This window comes from Hirundo rustica, chromosome 1, assembly GCF_015227805.2.
Source record: "Hirundo rustica isolate bHirRus1 chromosome 1, bHirRus1.pri.v3, whole genome shotgun sequence".
In the NCBI taxonomy this organism is placed as follows: Eukaryota; Metazoa; Chordata; class Aves; order Passeriformes; family Hirundinidae; genus Hirundo; species Hirundo rustica.
Window position 1 is genome coordinate 145760477 of NC_053450.1, and position 14227 is coordinate 145774703.

The following is a 14227-nucleotide window of genomic DNA, read 5'->3' on the forward strand; positions in this document are numbered from 1 at the left end:
TTCTGGAAATAAAGTACTTGGGAGACATCAAGAACAGACCCTTTAGTGATATCTGTATAGTAGAATTTTTCTTCCCATCCATATGCAAATCTAACCTTTTTGATATTTCAACCCTACAAACCCTAAGACAGGATTTCAATAGAAAATGTTTACTAAAGGCTTTCTTCTTTATAATCTATTGATTTTAATATCCTTACTATTCCTGTTGAATGTCAGTTTTACCCTGAAGACTCCCATTGCAAACTTGAGCACATTTAATTATTTATACCATTTGAAATATTAGTACTGAGAAATCCCTAAAAGTTTTTGGTTCCGTAATGGTGTGATCTAAAGTTTGATTTTCCTTTGTGAATAACACAAGTAATTTGATATAGTAATCAAGGACAGATGAATACTTCAGACAACACAGTGCAGTTTTAATAGTAATGACATCTATTTTTCATCTTTGCAGACTCCTTGTATATGTTAAAATACAGCTCATTAAGTACTGTAGGATCTCGCAGTGAACAATTCAGCATTATGTTTTCCTTTCTTCTGCCGGTCGTCTGAGCAAGAAATTTGTTTCCATCAGAGGCAGGGGGCATTTAGGCAATGTTCAAGGTTTGAGTGCAACCTAGGGCAGATTTGGATGGAGGTCAAGCTGTTTTCTTTGCCTTACTTGTATCACTTACTGTATTCATAAGATTGACATTTGTCTCTGAGACAATTAATTTTTGTACAGAAGACTATATGTGAGGACCTATGAAAAGATTTTGATAGCAGGCAAATCAAAGCAGGGCATTTTAAAAAGTCTCAGCACCCTGATGGTCACTTCTTCCCCTGAGTCATGTTTTTTGCTCCCAACATCCACCCAAAGCCAGAGTGATGGGTCTCACCCTGTCTGGCCAAGGTATGGGCATGCTTGTGTTCCCATCCCTGCCACTTGGGTCTTGTCTGGAACATCTGAGACTCAGGAATACTTCCACTGGCTTCAGTGGTGGTTTGTACCCCAGTGTTCCAAGGAGATTAAACCCCTATGCATAAGTCCCTCCTCAGTTCAACACTCAAGAAGCATTTGAGCATTTATTCTCCCATGTATATTGGAAAAAAATTTCAAATTTCTGACTGTCCACGTCTTTTTTTTATTTTCTTTATCCATGTCCCCCTACCCCAAGTTGCATTTTCTCTGCTATTACATGATCAGAGCAATTGCATGCACCTTTATTAATTGCACTGAATTTCTCTTTCACAGGGTAAGTTTCTACTCTTATTTTTCCCTCATCTTTGGAAATTTTCCCTTTTTCTTCTACCAACCTGATAGCTGTCCAGAAGCTGCCAAGATGTATTTGGCTCTTGTATTTACTCCAGATGGAGACTTTTATTTTCACTCATTTCTGGCAGTAGGAGCTGTGGTATCACCAAACACAACTTTTCTCTGAGATTGTTTTGATAGAAGAAAAGAACCGTTACTTTTACATATGGTTGATAAGTTACTTCTGATGGCAGATAATATAGTCTAGCCTGGATCCTAAAAGTTCAACAAGACTCACAATAGCCAGAAATAGTTGGATTTTTCTGGTTTATATCCCCTCAGGAATAACCATCTGGATATGTATCTTTTAGTAGTTTAGTATTATTGCTTAAAAGTAAAGCTAGAGAATATCTGGAATGAAATCTGTGGTTCTAAACTGAGCAAGGGTGAATCTAGCCACTCTTATCTCCACCATATCTGTCCTGTGTGCATTAGATATGTATGTAACCAGTTAAGGTTTCCTAAGAAGCATTGAGAACCAGTCTAAAGGCTCTAAATAGGCAGAAATGCTGTCACTCATTTCATTTCACAGAGCTAGGTGAAACCAAATAGCTGCTCTGGTGTGTGCTAGAGGGAAGGCAGGGTGCTGCATGGATGGATACAGGTGAGGAGCCCAGTGCCACACCCATCTCTGCCACTGGCAGGGCCATAGTATTCAAAGCTCTGAAATCAATGCTGCACTACAAGGACCAATCTTCAGGGTATCAAATGTCTTACAGGGATGAGCCATGCACTTCTTACTTTCCTCCATCTGAAAAAATAAACTGCTCCTTTTCCTCCTTTCCATTTTATTTTGGAATATCCATTTGGAAATTCAGGGCAACATGATATCCTGGAAATGACCTCTCAGATTAGACACTCTTCTTGGTTGTTTTTGCGGCATCCTACATGTATTCATCTTTGTTACTCCTTTGCTTCCAGTAGTTTCACTGGCAACCTTTTAGGCAATGGAATCAAGACAAAAAAAAAAATGTTCGCCTGACTTATTTTAGCTAAGAGGCTTCATATTTAATGGATTTACTGTTCTTTAATGTCCCAGGTCACTCCTTGAGATCAGCAAATGCCTATTTCCTTATCGCCCTTAAATGTTATCTGAAGTCATGTCGTTATTTCGCCTTTAGTGAGTCTCTTTGCTCTCTGGCTTTGGAACCTACTGCCAAGTGAAGTAAAGAAAGCTCTGACTATGGGGAATTTCTAAATCCAAAGTTAAAAGTTATTTGTTCTGTTTAGCATTTTTAAAATTATTCTTTTAGGAATTGTATGTGCCTCTGAGCTAATTAACTCTTAATGAGCGCAAAATGCCCTGGGATGCAGATTTGGAGGGTACACTAGAAATGCAGACATGGATTGGACTGCAGTGCTGCAGCAGATGAAATTTATGATTTCATTCTTTTTTTAAATGTTGGTGCAGATATTTTTATTGAGATACTCTTCCCCCTACCCTGTCTTTCTAGTCTAAATAAAGCTGATCAGATTTTTCAGTCCACCATATGGGGCCCAGTTATATCAGTTCTGCAAATACACTTTAGTTTTCCATTATGGATGAAGTCACTCTTCAGCAGGGAAAACAAGTTGAGAAACAAACTTTCATATTATGAAAGACAGGCAGTGTTCCAGCACTGAGCACTTAACCAGAGCATCAGGAAATCAGAGCACCTGGCTGTGCCCAGCTCTGTGCTATTCCCCTGGACCAGTCCCTCACCCTTTTAGTGCCTTCACTCATTCATCTGTAAAGCTACTATAATTGCATTTATATCACAAGGGTGCCTTGATGCTTGACAAATGAGAATTGACCCAAAATTCATCCTTCAGAAGCACTGTATGAGCAGTACCTCGCTCACATGGTGATTGTGGACAATTAGATTAGAAGAGGTATGAATGCAGTGAAAGTGAAATTCCATTTAGGAACTGTCAAACTCTTCCTGATAATTTTTCTTAGTTTTCATCTAATTCTAGTGTGGGATTTTGCATGCATCTCCCAGAAAGGCTTTATGTGCCTCTTTTTTTCTTCTGCAACAAGACAGCATATTTTATTCCATGTTATATTAAACTGTATTTTGGGCAATGGGTTTGTTCCCAGAACAGTACCTTGGAAACCTAGGTTTAGAGAAACAAAGAAAAATTATTGTGTCAAAGAAATCCTATCCTCGATGTATTTGAACAAATTGTAATCACTTACAAGGATTGTACACAGAAAGTAATATTCCAGGTTTTATGAAAAGGGGTTTGCCTAAGTGTTGTTATGTTTTATTTAATTAGATTTTTTTACACTTGCCATAATAATGTTTTAAAATTAAGCTGAATTTCCTCAACAAACTGTAGAAACATATGGTGTACAGCCTGCAGAGGCACTTAATGGCAGTAGCATTACTGATATTTGTGAGTTAGAACCTGCTTTCCTCTGAAAAATAGCTGTGTGTTCTCCCAATTTAAAACACTGGTTTACACCAACCTTTTTTCATGGCCACTAACAGTTTGGGGAGGAAAAAAATGAATATGACCTTCTTAAATACATTTCCTTATTTCCACGGGGCAACCAGGTGAAATTGAATGAAACCAGGTGAATTAAAGGGGGCCTGTTTTTACCAGGACCTCCCCCAGGTAGCGTATCTCAACACCAGAAGAAAAAAAAAATTGAATTGTTTGGTTGAGCCACTTTTCCCAACAAAGACACAGTGACTTGGGGCAAGCCAGATTTCAGGATGCCAGGAGGTCTCTGTCAGCACCCCAGAGTAAGCTCCAGCTCCTAGGAGCTGATTCCAGAAGGATTTGTAGTTACAGCTTGGTTCTCTACAGGAAATCAAATGTCTGAAAAAAAAATCATTGGATGTTACTTTTTTATGTTCAGACTTGCAAAGCGCTTTAAGAACAACTCATGCTCACAAAGGGTTTTCCACTGACTTATCTCTAATATATGCTTGAGAGGCTCAGTGCAAAACAAAGGGCAGAGATTAAGTAAATGAAAAGATACTGAACATTGCAGCAGGGAATCGTTCCAAGTCGTGGTGTTCTCAGGAGCACCAGAGCTGCTTTAGGTTCATGCTCATCCATGCAGAGTCTACAGAATTCACTTTTTAGACCTTTAGTAACCAGCTTCCCAAGACTCTCCCTAGTGACTGGACTCATTCATACCTGAAGATTCAGATCACCCCTCTCCAGTTCCCAGTCCATGGGAAAATTTGACCTTTCAAAAAAGAGATGCCATGCTCAGGAGGAGTCCCTCCCAGACTACTGCACACCCATGAACTGCAAGCAACATCTTCGCTAGGATAGGCAAGCAAAGATTCCCCATCATCCCTGGGCCTGTCAAGGTAGAAGCAGGACAGATCATGGTGCTCCTCTGACAGATTCCTGAGCTGGTTGCTTTGCCTTAGTAGCTGTGAGTCATTAAAAACTCACTTTGAATGCAGAAATAAGTGGGTTTTACTGATAAACCAGGCCTCAACTCAGCTCTCAGTCTTCAGTGGGCTGATGGAAGTTTTCAGTGGGCTCACAGAAATAAGTGGTTCTGTAGGACACAGGTCCACCTCTTTAGCTTACTATAATAAAGTGCTTTTAGTTCCTGTGAGCTGGTGCTGGACCAATGTCTTAAGAGACTGGAAGAAGGTTCAGCCTCTAAATCTTTTCCCTTTACCCCCAGTCCTAGTCAATACAGGTCTCAGCTTTCGTGCAGTTAAATTTTGCCATTTCTGAGGATGATTTAGGTAGTCAAAGGAGGGACACTAGTTTTATCTTTGCTCAAATAGGTGGAGTTTAATTCTAAAGTGGACCTCTCAGCAGCTGACATCAGGTGATTAATCTGCAGAAATGCCCAGGTTCCTCAATCAAGGAAGTGAAAAAATTCTTTCTGACTGTCTCTTTCAGGATTTTGCTGACTCCGTATACCAAATGGTTGCACAGAAGTTCCAGGAACTGACAGACAATTTCACTTCCATGCATGCACGCCACAAAACTCTAGCAGGCATTGTGATGACCAAAGGTAAGGTATCTTCTCATTTATTTTCCTCTGGCATTTTTCATGACTAAGTAATACATTATTTACCTGGTTCACAATATTGAAGGATGACTTTACTCCCACACAGAAAAATGAATAGTAATGCAGTGAAAAGAAGCATTAAATATTTACACCTCAAGTAAGTTCACACAAAAATATTGGCAATAGAGTTGAAGATTTATTCATAAATACATTTCTTTGTTTACAGGAAAAAATTCAGCCCTCTCTGATTTTTCATTTCCTTACAGATGGGAGAGAGAGTTCATTATCAATAAAAGTAGTATTATTTATTAATTACTTTCATAGGTCTGCAAACACCAAGTTCGTGTTGTACAAGGCTACCATAAACTTTTAGACTGGAAACAGAAACAAATCTGCTTTCCAGTCAAAAGAAACAAACCCAGAGTATGTGTAATTTTAGTTCTGCTCTTCTCCAGCCATGGGTAATACTTATACTTACCAGCAGGGACAAAATTTGGTGTTCACTCCTGTTAAGACTTAACTGATTGACACATACTATGTGGAAATCTTTAGTGCTTTGATGGAATGGTTGCATAGATGGTCTTTCTTTGCAAGCACACCTCAGCTGGGACACCTCAGTATTTATGAGGATGTCAGCAGTGAAGATGCTTCCATAAACTTCTTTCTCACTCTGACACATGGAGAAGTGGGTCCAGTACAGAAACGAGACGATAAGCTCAGAGGGGAAAGGCATATATAATTCATCCAGGCTTGTCTCACTCATTCCTTTCAACAATTGCATTAGCTAGATTCAATAGGGACAGTTGTGAATATTGCAAGACAGCAGAATGGAGACAGGATTTTCTGATGGAACTTTTCCAACCATGGAGCCTAAATGCAGATAAGATTTCTGTGCTGAGAATCTCCTTTCTGATGTGAAAAGAATAAGTAATCATATTCAGTATGAAGGGAAATAAAAAGGAAGTGTGATTGACTTTGGGATGTGAAAGATGCACACGAGATCCAGCATACCAGCTGCCTTGTCATTGTCAGATTTCTGGACTGTGGCTCTCATCAGATTTAAACAAAGTGCTATAGTTTATTTAGAGGAGCTCTTTCCAAGCAGAAGCACAAGGAAGAATGTTTAAATATACTTTTTATAAAAAACTAAGCTATAGGAGCCAAGAACTGATGCTTTAAATACATTTAGGGGGAGAGCACAGGGGAGGTTACACTTGTTCAGTGTAAGAATTGTAAGAAATGCCTGTACGAATTTCATCCCATCCTACTTTGCCAAGGAACTACTCCTACATTCTCTAGTCCAGGTCTAGACCAGCTTTATAAAACATGATTGAGCCACTGCAGCCTTATTTCTACATGTCCAAAGAAGCAGATTAAAGACCCACAATATATGAGAAGAATGGCCACTGAAGGAGTCATAATTCCCAAAGTCATGGCTGCTGAGTGCATGCAGAGCTCAGGGAAGAAAAGGGCACTTCCAGACTTTCTTAGCCTTTCTGGGCAGTTGGGACTGTCTATGTGTCTTCTTTAGGGAAGAGCTGAAAGTATCCTTGTACTGTTTGTTTCTTTTGGTGGGTTCCATGTCCTTAGTAGGATTTTACAAATTTGTGTTTCATATTTCATCTTAGTCAGCATTAACACAAAGTAGAATTTTACTTGCATTCACAAACTATTTCCCTCAAGGCTTCTTTTTCAATTCTGCATTCCCTCTCGTGAATTTGTTCAATCCATCAGCCATCCAGTTTGTCAATATCTCACTGGTTTTGTAGAAACCAGAAAAGAAACTTGCAGATATAAGGTGATTCACAGAAGTTGCAGAGCTAGAAACAGCCCTATCTTAGTATATTCTCCAGGATGATTTGAGTTCTGTCCAGCACAAGAATCTCAGCCAACCAAGGCAAGATGAATCATCTGCCATTTGTGTCATTATTTTCTGTACTAAAGTTGTAGATTTGTGGTCTCTACTTCACCATCATTCCCAGAAGTAGCAAGGACCTCAACACACACTTTTCAAAGATGGCACAGGCAGATTTTCCACAACAAGCACTCAAATGAGTACCAATTCCCTGTGTTAAAAAAAAAAAAAAAAAATTACAGAAGCTGTCTTAGATCTCTGTAAACAATTTACTAATGACATCAACAAAAACAAATCTGGAAATGTCTTGTTGCATTCGGCACCATAAGGGACAAAAACCTGATTTCTTTTTTGCCTTCATTTCAATTTAACATCATCCTGACTAGAAGCAGATTTATCTGTGCTTGTACAGTTTTCAGTCAAAGCCCGTAAAAAGCGCAATGGGACTCTGTGATAACTGCTGTTAAGATAATGCAAGATCTCTACAGACAAAATAAAAGTGTGCTAGATTGGTTTTCTTTTTCTGAACTCTGACATTTTTTTCTGTCATTTCAATTTCCCAGGGAAACCAAAGCGAGTTACATTTGGCCACTGTAATTGACTTATACTGTAGCACCTGGGGCAAATTCCAATGTGTAAGAAAGAAAAAAAAAGTGGAAAATTATGTTATTGAAAGACTGAGAACGTTCTGCAGTAATAAATTTCTAGTCAGTGAAACAGGCATTTGGAAATGCTTTGCTCTGAATTGTGATGACAATTAAAATCTCCATGCTTTTTTTGTGAAAGTAAGTTTTCAAAACATTTGATTAGCAGAAATCAAGGTAATCTTGAAAATATTGGCCTAGGCGGGAGCAATTTACCACACTAGATACCAACTGATGTGATCTTATCTGATGTAATACTATAATTGAATATAATAATAACTAAAAAACCACATAACTGTTCTTGAACTAAATGTTTCAAAAGATTGAAGAATTTAAGTCAATTATTTAATAGTTATAATGTTATAATGTTATAATGCATTTGAAATCTGCCAGTCCGTTAACATATTCTAATTTTGTTGAAACACACCGAAGAGAAGATTGTTCTATGAAAAATTGTTTGATTGATTCTAAGAAAAATTGTTTAACTAGTAAGACATAAGTAAGAGAAATACATTCACATTTTTCACATACAGCAAGCTATAATCCAGAAGCTGTCTTCAAGTAGAACAATAAGTATGTTTGTTATTGTAGCATGATATTTATATGGGGACCTGTGCTTTACTGCACATTGACTCTCCTCAGTAGATCTGCTGATTTCTCTGACAATGCAATGAATTCACACATGGTAAATTAAGAACGTCTGTTCACCTGTGGAAAAGACATTCTGGATAACATCATGTCAAACACGAGCCATCAGCTCAGAACTTGCATCATGTGATGCAAGGAGTTAACTTCTCTCTTCACGTTTTGCATTAGTGGCTAAAACATGGTCGATAACAACATTTTGGCTATTGCTGGACGGTGCTTGCAAAGTTTCAAGACTGTATCTCTCTCTCCTATCCCTGTCCCCAACAAGTTAGCTGGAGTTGAGCAAGAGGCTGAGAGGGGACATAGCCAGGACAGGTGTCCTCAGCTGATGGAGTATTTCTTGCCATAGGACACTGTGCTCAGCAGTAAAAATTTGGGGAGGGGGAAAGAGGGAGATAATTGGGTTTATGGTATCAGTCTTGCCAAGCAACCATGAATTATCATTATATCAATCCATTAGTCTTGCCTTCCTTCTGTTTCTTCCCAGTTCCACAGGAGAGTGGAATGAGCAAGAGGCTGTGTGGGTGTTTGGCTCTTGGCCAGGATCAACCAATATTGCATTTCAACAGCAGCTGTTTCTTGGTATTTCTTGTTGTCAGGGAAAGATGACCCACCAGCTCCCCATCCTTCTGTCTCTCAGGTGTAATTTGGACATCTTATTTTGACTCATTGGTCTGCTGTATCTTACTATTGAAAAGTTCTCAGGGAGAAGTAGTTTTCAACATTGTTGTTGTTATTGTTATGTCAGTTGATACATTTGAAAAAATGAAGGGTGAGAAAGCTACTGTTTTCTAACACAAGGCAACAAATGCAAAACCAGAGCACTCTCACAACATCTCTGGGTCTGATGCCCAGAGTCACAGATCGTGGGGTGGCAGGAGGAGCCCCTGTGGTCCCACCATGGGTCACCAGGCAGGGCAGCTGCCTGTACCAGCACACAGGGGACAGTGTGGCAGTGCTGCCTGTCCCCCAGAGCTGGGAGGTAGGAAGTCCCAGGGTGGGGCAGAGCAGCGTGGGAGGTGTGAGCCTCACACTGAGTGCTGTGATCTAGAGGCCGGTGGTATTCACACCGCTTACTGGCACCACAGACAGAGTCTGGCCTTTGCTCTACCTGAAATCACTAGGCACAGTAAAGAATTCCTGTCACTCAGTAAAGAGATGATCTATTAATGCTGAGGTCCTCTTTGCAAAACAAACAAACAAACAAACAAACAAACAAAAACCCCACCTCCCATAATCATTAAGGACAAAATGAAACTGCTATTTAAACACAATTTTCCCATTTGTGTTTGACAAATCTTAGCAGTTTAAACACTGATAGGAACTTTTTGTCATGCTTTCTGTTAAAAATGAAGCATTAAGGAAGTTCAGTCCTTTTCACGGCAGTGTAACATTCATAGACAAAGATTATGAGTTGATTTCTCACTTCAATTTCTTCTCTTCTATATATATATATTTTTTTTTTTTTTAAGGTTGACAATCATTTTGATGTTAAAAGCAAATTATGAGGTCTTCTCAGTTATCTTCTGTGAACTGAAGATGAACTGGACAAAAGAGCCCTAAATAGAAATTTCATGCTGTGATAGAAGATGGGAAATTATCATCTGTATCTCATGGAATGGATCTTAATTATTGCTAAGTGGAATAACAGAAAAAAGTAAACTTGACAGTATATCTCCATGGATCTGTAGTCACACTGAGATTCACAAAGCCTGATGTTTATGTACAATCAGAAATGCTGCTGTCCAATTGACCTCTAGTTCTTAGTATGAGCAGGAAAGTTGCAAAGCAGTAGAATATAGTAGAATGTTCAGGCCATACACAAGGCATCAATATGCTCCATCCCATGCTGCACTCAAGTAGCCAAACCAGTTAGAGAAAATGTGATCGATTTACAGATTAGTGTCCAGAGCAGATTCCTTCAGGAAGAGAGGCACAGCAGTAATTTAGGCTCCCAGATCCCATTTGCATAGTTAGATGGATGCTAAAAACCTGGTCCCAGTGAGATTCAATGAGAATTGAAGCTTCTGAAATCAAAATTGGGTGGCCAAACTGCTGACATCTTTTTGAAGATCTCAGAAGGTCTCTTCACCTACTGCTGCCTGATGCTCTTAAGGGCATGGCACAAAGTCATGTGACATTCTTGTAAACATTATTTGCTTCTTAAGTATATCAAGGTTGACACTTCACCAGTAGATGACCGTTTTTTCTCAAAATATTTTAAAATAGGTAAATAGATATGTAGTTAAGAACCATATATGTCACACTTTTTCAGAAATCGGTTTTCTTCTGCCTATAAACCCTAAACAAATAATCTTCAGACTCTCTCTAATTGGTTTTGAACTCCATAAGACTATCCCTTTCCCACAGCTGCAACTTTATTCCTGGATTTTGTAATGTGCACCTATAATGACCATAATCTCATATTCCTGCAGCTCAATAGACTCAGGTTTCCAAATTCCAGCTCAAAGGACATTTGAGGTTTTGCAGTTAAAACTCTGGTCCCATCAGAGCCATCACTTCTATTAAAATGTGGGTTTAGGCATTGTGAGTACTCCCCTTACAAGAGCAACTTTGAGTGTTTTTTCACCATTTCTGTTAAATAAGAGCTAAGGAACAGAAAGTAGTTGAAGACAGGTTACTTAGAAAATACGAGATGGGACACAATCCTGCAGCCTTGCACAGAATAGGAAAAAAAAACCAGGTTCAGGGACAACTCTCCAGGCCAGGTTATATGTTTTGCATAAAAAAAACAGGGAGAAATGCATGCACCAACTGGGAGTAAGTACAGAACCAGAGATTCACTTTTGGAGATGAGCACCCCAACCAGCACACACACAGCCTCTCATTGCTGTCGTTGTCTAAGCTAATTCCATCCTCTTAGCTGTTTGGTGGCACGGGTTCAGAAAGAAGAGGACAAAACACCCCTCTCGTATCAGCAGTTTCAGGCACTTCCACAGGAAAATGACCCAAATGGGAAGGGAATTGAGTCCCTCATTTTCCACCAGCTGGAGCAGCTGTAGGTGTCTGCAGCATGTTGTACTGCTGGCTTCTGGGCAGCCTCAGCTCCCCACTGTGCCCACTGGTTACTCTGCTTCCCATCTCTTCTTAAACACTGAGTCTATTTAGCTCCCTGAACATTTTCTGTCTCTGAATTTAGTTTTCCATTCCTGCTGCTCAAAGTATTTTTCTGATTGAAACACCTCTCAAAACCTGGATGCAGACAAGGCCCTGGCTCTGTGTCGCATAAAATTGCATTGGGCACCAGGATGGGTATAATAATTAGCATAAAACATGGAAATTAAAAATAGGCACTTCTGTTTCCTAAGTGTGTCAAGCTAAGAGTTGGCAAGGTCAGACTTTCATTCTGCTCTATGATGAGGTAAACTGGAAGCTGTCCCAATGTCAATACCAAGAGTACATCTCACCCTAAAAAAAGAAATTTCTTTGGTGAATAAAGGCTTGGCAACCATTGCTTTCACTTTACCAACCTAGTAAAACTCATAGGAAGATCTTTTTAGATGGAAGTACACCAAAGAATTTGAGGAAAAAAAATACAATTTAAAAAAAATCCCAGATAAAATTAAGTTCCTCCTGCGCTTAACTGCCAAAATTCGTATTCAGGATTTCATTCTTTCTCTCTGCAATTTAGAATCTTACTAGCATCTAAAATTGTCAATTTGCTTAATGCTCAGATAACAGTGGCACAACATTTATTAGAGAAACACAGATATCTGCAGTCAGGACATGGCAGGAAAATGCAGTTCAGTCCTGCTTAAAAATTAAGAATTATGTGCAAGTTCTCTTCCTGAGGAGAAAAACAGTATTCAAATTCACATGAAAGGAAAAAAAAAAACCTCAACTTTGATTCTACCACTATGAATTTAGATTTAAAAAAAAAATCCACAAGGATATGGTATGGGGATGAAGCATGCAGGGGCCCGGGCTGACTGACCCTCCTCCCTCTCTGGATTTCCTAAGCCCATGTTGAGTAAAGGAAGGGAAGGTAAAGGGCACTGGTGCTCACAGACACAGCACTGGCTCCTTCCACACTCCTCAGAAGCAAAGCTGATGGGATTTCATCCTTTTGGTCCACTGAAGGAAGGGAAAAAATGGACCATAGAAATTAGAACTGGGAGAGACCATTGATTTGTCCAGTACATTTCCCTGCAAGTATAAGATTGTTCCCAAGTCCTCTTTCCAGTCTAGATTTAAATTAATCAATTAAAAATGGGGCTTTCAACAATACCTTTCTAGCCTATTGGATCTCATTGTTAATAATTTTCACAGTTATTCATCCTGACTGTTATTTTCTTTGATGTCATCTCAGGACCTCAGTCCTGCTGCTCTAAATCTAGTGCCCACTTCTCTCTTTGGGGGTTGTTCCTTTCAGACACTCAGAAATGTGCACATGCCATGTTCATAGTGTGCATATTCAATTTTTGTACTCTCTCCTGCTGGGTCACTCTTCTCTGCAGCCCCCAGCAGTCTTGCCTTTGTTTTCTGATTCCCATCCACTTAGGCAACCTCCTCACCATTATTTTCCACACTGGAAATCCACCTTTTGAATAAGGTTTAATGCAAAGACCTGCATAGAAATATCTTGTAAAATTGATTAGCACAAGAATCCTTTCTCAGGCATCCCATGATGTGGTTCAAACAGTCCAAATGGGCTTGTGTCAGAAAGGGATTTTTGTTTCAGAGGAACTGAATTTGGAACTTATTTACAAGAGCACTCCCCACTCCTCCCCACCCCCTTGGGTTTGGGCAAAATTTACTATGCCTGGCTGTGAAAGGAGAGCCACAGCCACTCTCAGACAATACCCTTGCTTTAGCTTCCAGCACAGAGGGGTCAGAGATCAGGGTAGGGGGGACTGTGACTCTGTCCCTGCTCCTTCACTGATGAAGATGAAGAGCTCTGCAAAGAATAGCTTTCCCTAGGCAGCGCAGTCAGAGAGAGGATTACTCAACACATTAATAAGGGAAGAAAATATGAGGCTCTCAGAGGCCCCCTCTACACCCTCTCTTTCCACAGAAGTACAATATATTCAGTTACACATAACCCTCATTTTGATGTAAGGAAAGGAAATCCCTGTGCAACTCCAGTGTTTCAAAGACTCCATTTATACCCCTAAATATCTGTAACCTCACTGCTAGCCAGTTCTTTGTTCCTATTATTTGCTAGCTGTGTATCTGCCTTTTGTTCAGACTGTTGCTGTTCTGTTTCTCAAGCCCTCAACATGCTTTTCTTCCCATATTTTGGTCAATTACTTCACATCAGCTGCTCCCATCCACCTCAGGGGTGTTCTTTGGGACATCCAGTGTGAGCTAGGAGTTACAGCCAGGGTGCTCACTGAAGTCCCAGGTTCCTGTTTGTCACTGAAATTACCACAATCGCTACCACAGGTACAATAGAAAATGGAGAGAAAAAAATGAGCTGCAGCAGTCTTTATGGCTGGCAGATAAATGCATACTGTGAATTGACATATGCATATCATTAATCATCCCTGCTGTGCACAGTTCTTCTCTTATGGCTACACATTTTTTTTTTTTTTTTACTCATGCACGTGGTTTTGTTCTCCATGCGGAGCTGGGGACGGCAGAGCTCCCTGAGTGCATATTCTGCATCAAAACTGAAGAGCAAGGTACACCATGCCACACACCAGCCCCTCAATCCTCAGCTCCCTCCTTACACATACATCTTGATTTCATTCCTCTTGAAGCCTCAGAATAGAGGGGATTGTAGATGCATCACCAAGTTGTGGGGGAAACGGACAGATGGACCTGGGTAAGCACATCCCTCACTTCTAACC

The 14227-nt window shown here is 39.9% G+C and overlaps 1 protein-coding gene across 1 annotated transcript in view; it reads left to right on the top strand.

Moving 5' to 3' along the window:
* ADARB2 (adenosine deaminase RNA specific B2 (inactive)) overlaps positions 1-14227 on the top strand; it is a 303231-nt gene that overhangs the window by 238267 nt on the left and 50737 nt on the right. The window contains exon 4 of the mRNA XM_040080687.2: positions 5156-5270. Within this exon, the coding sequence (XP_039936621.1) occupies positions 5156-5270 (115 nt within the window). The remainder of the gene's footprint in view (positions 1-5155; positions 5271-14227) is intronic.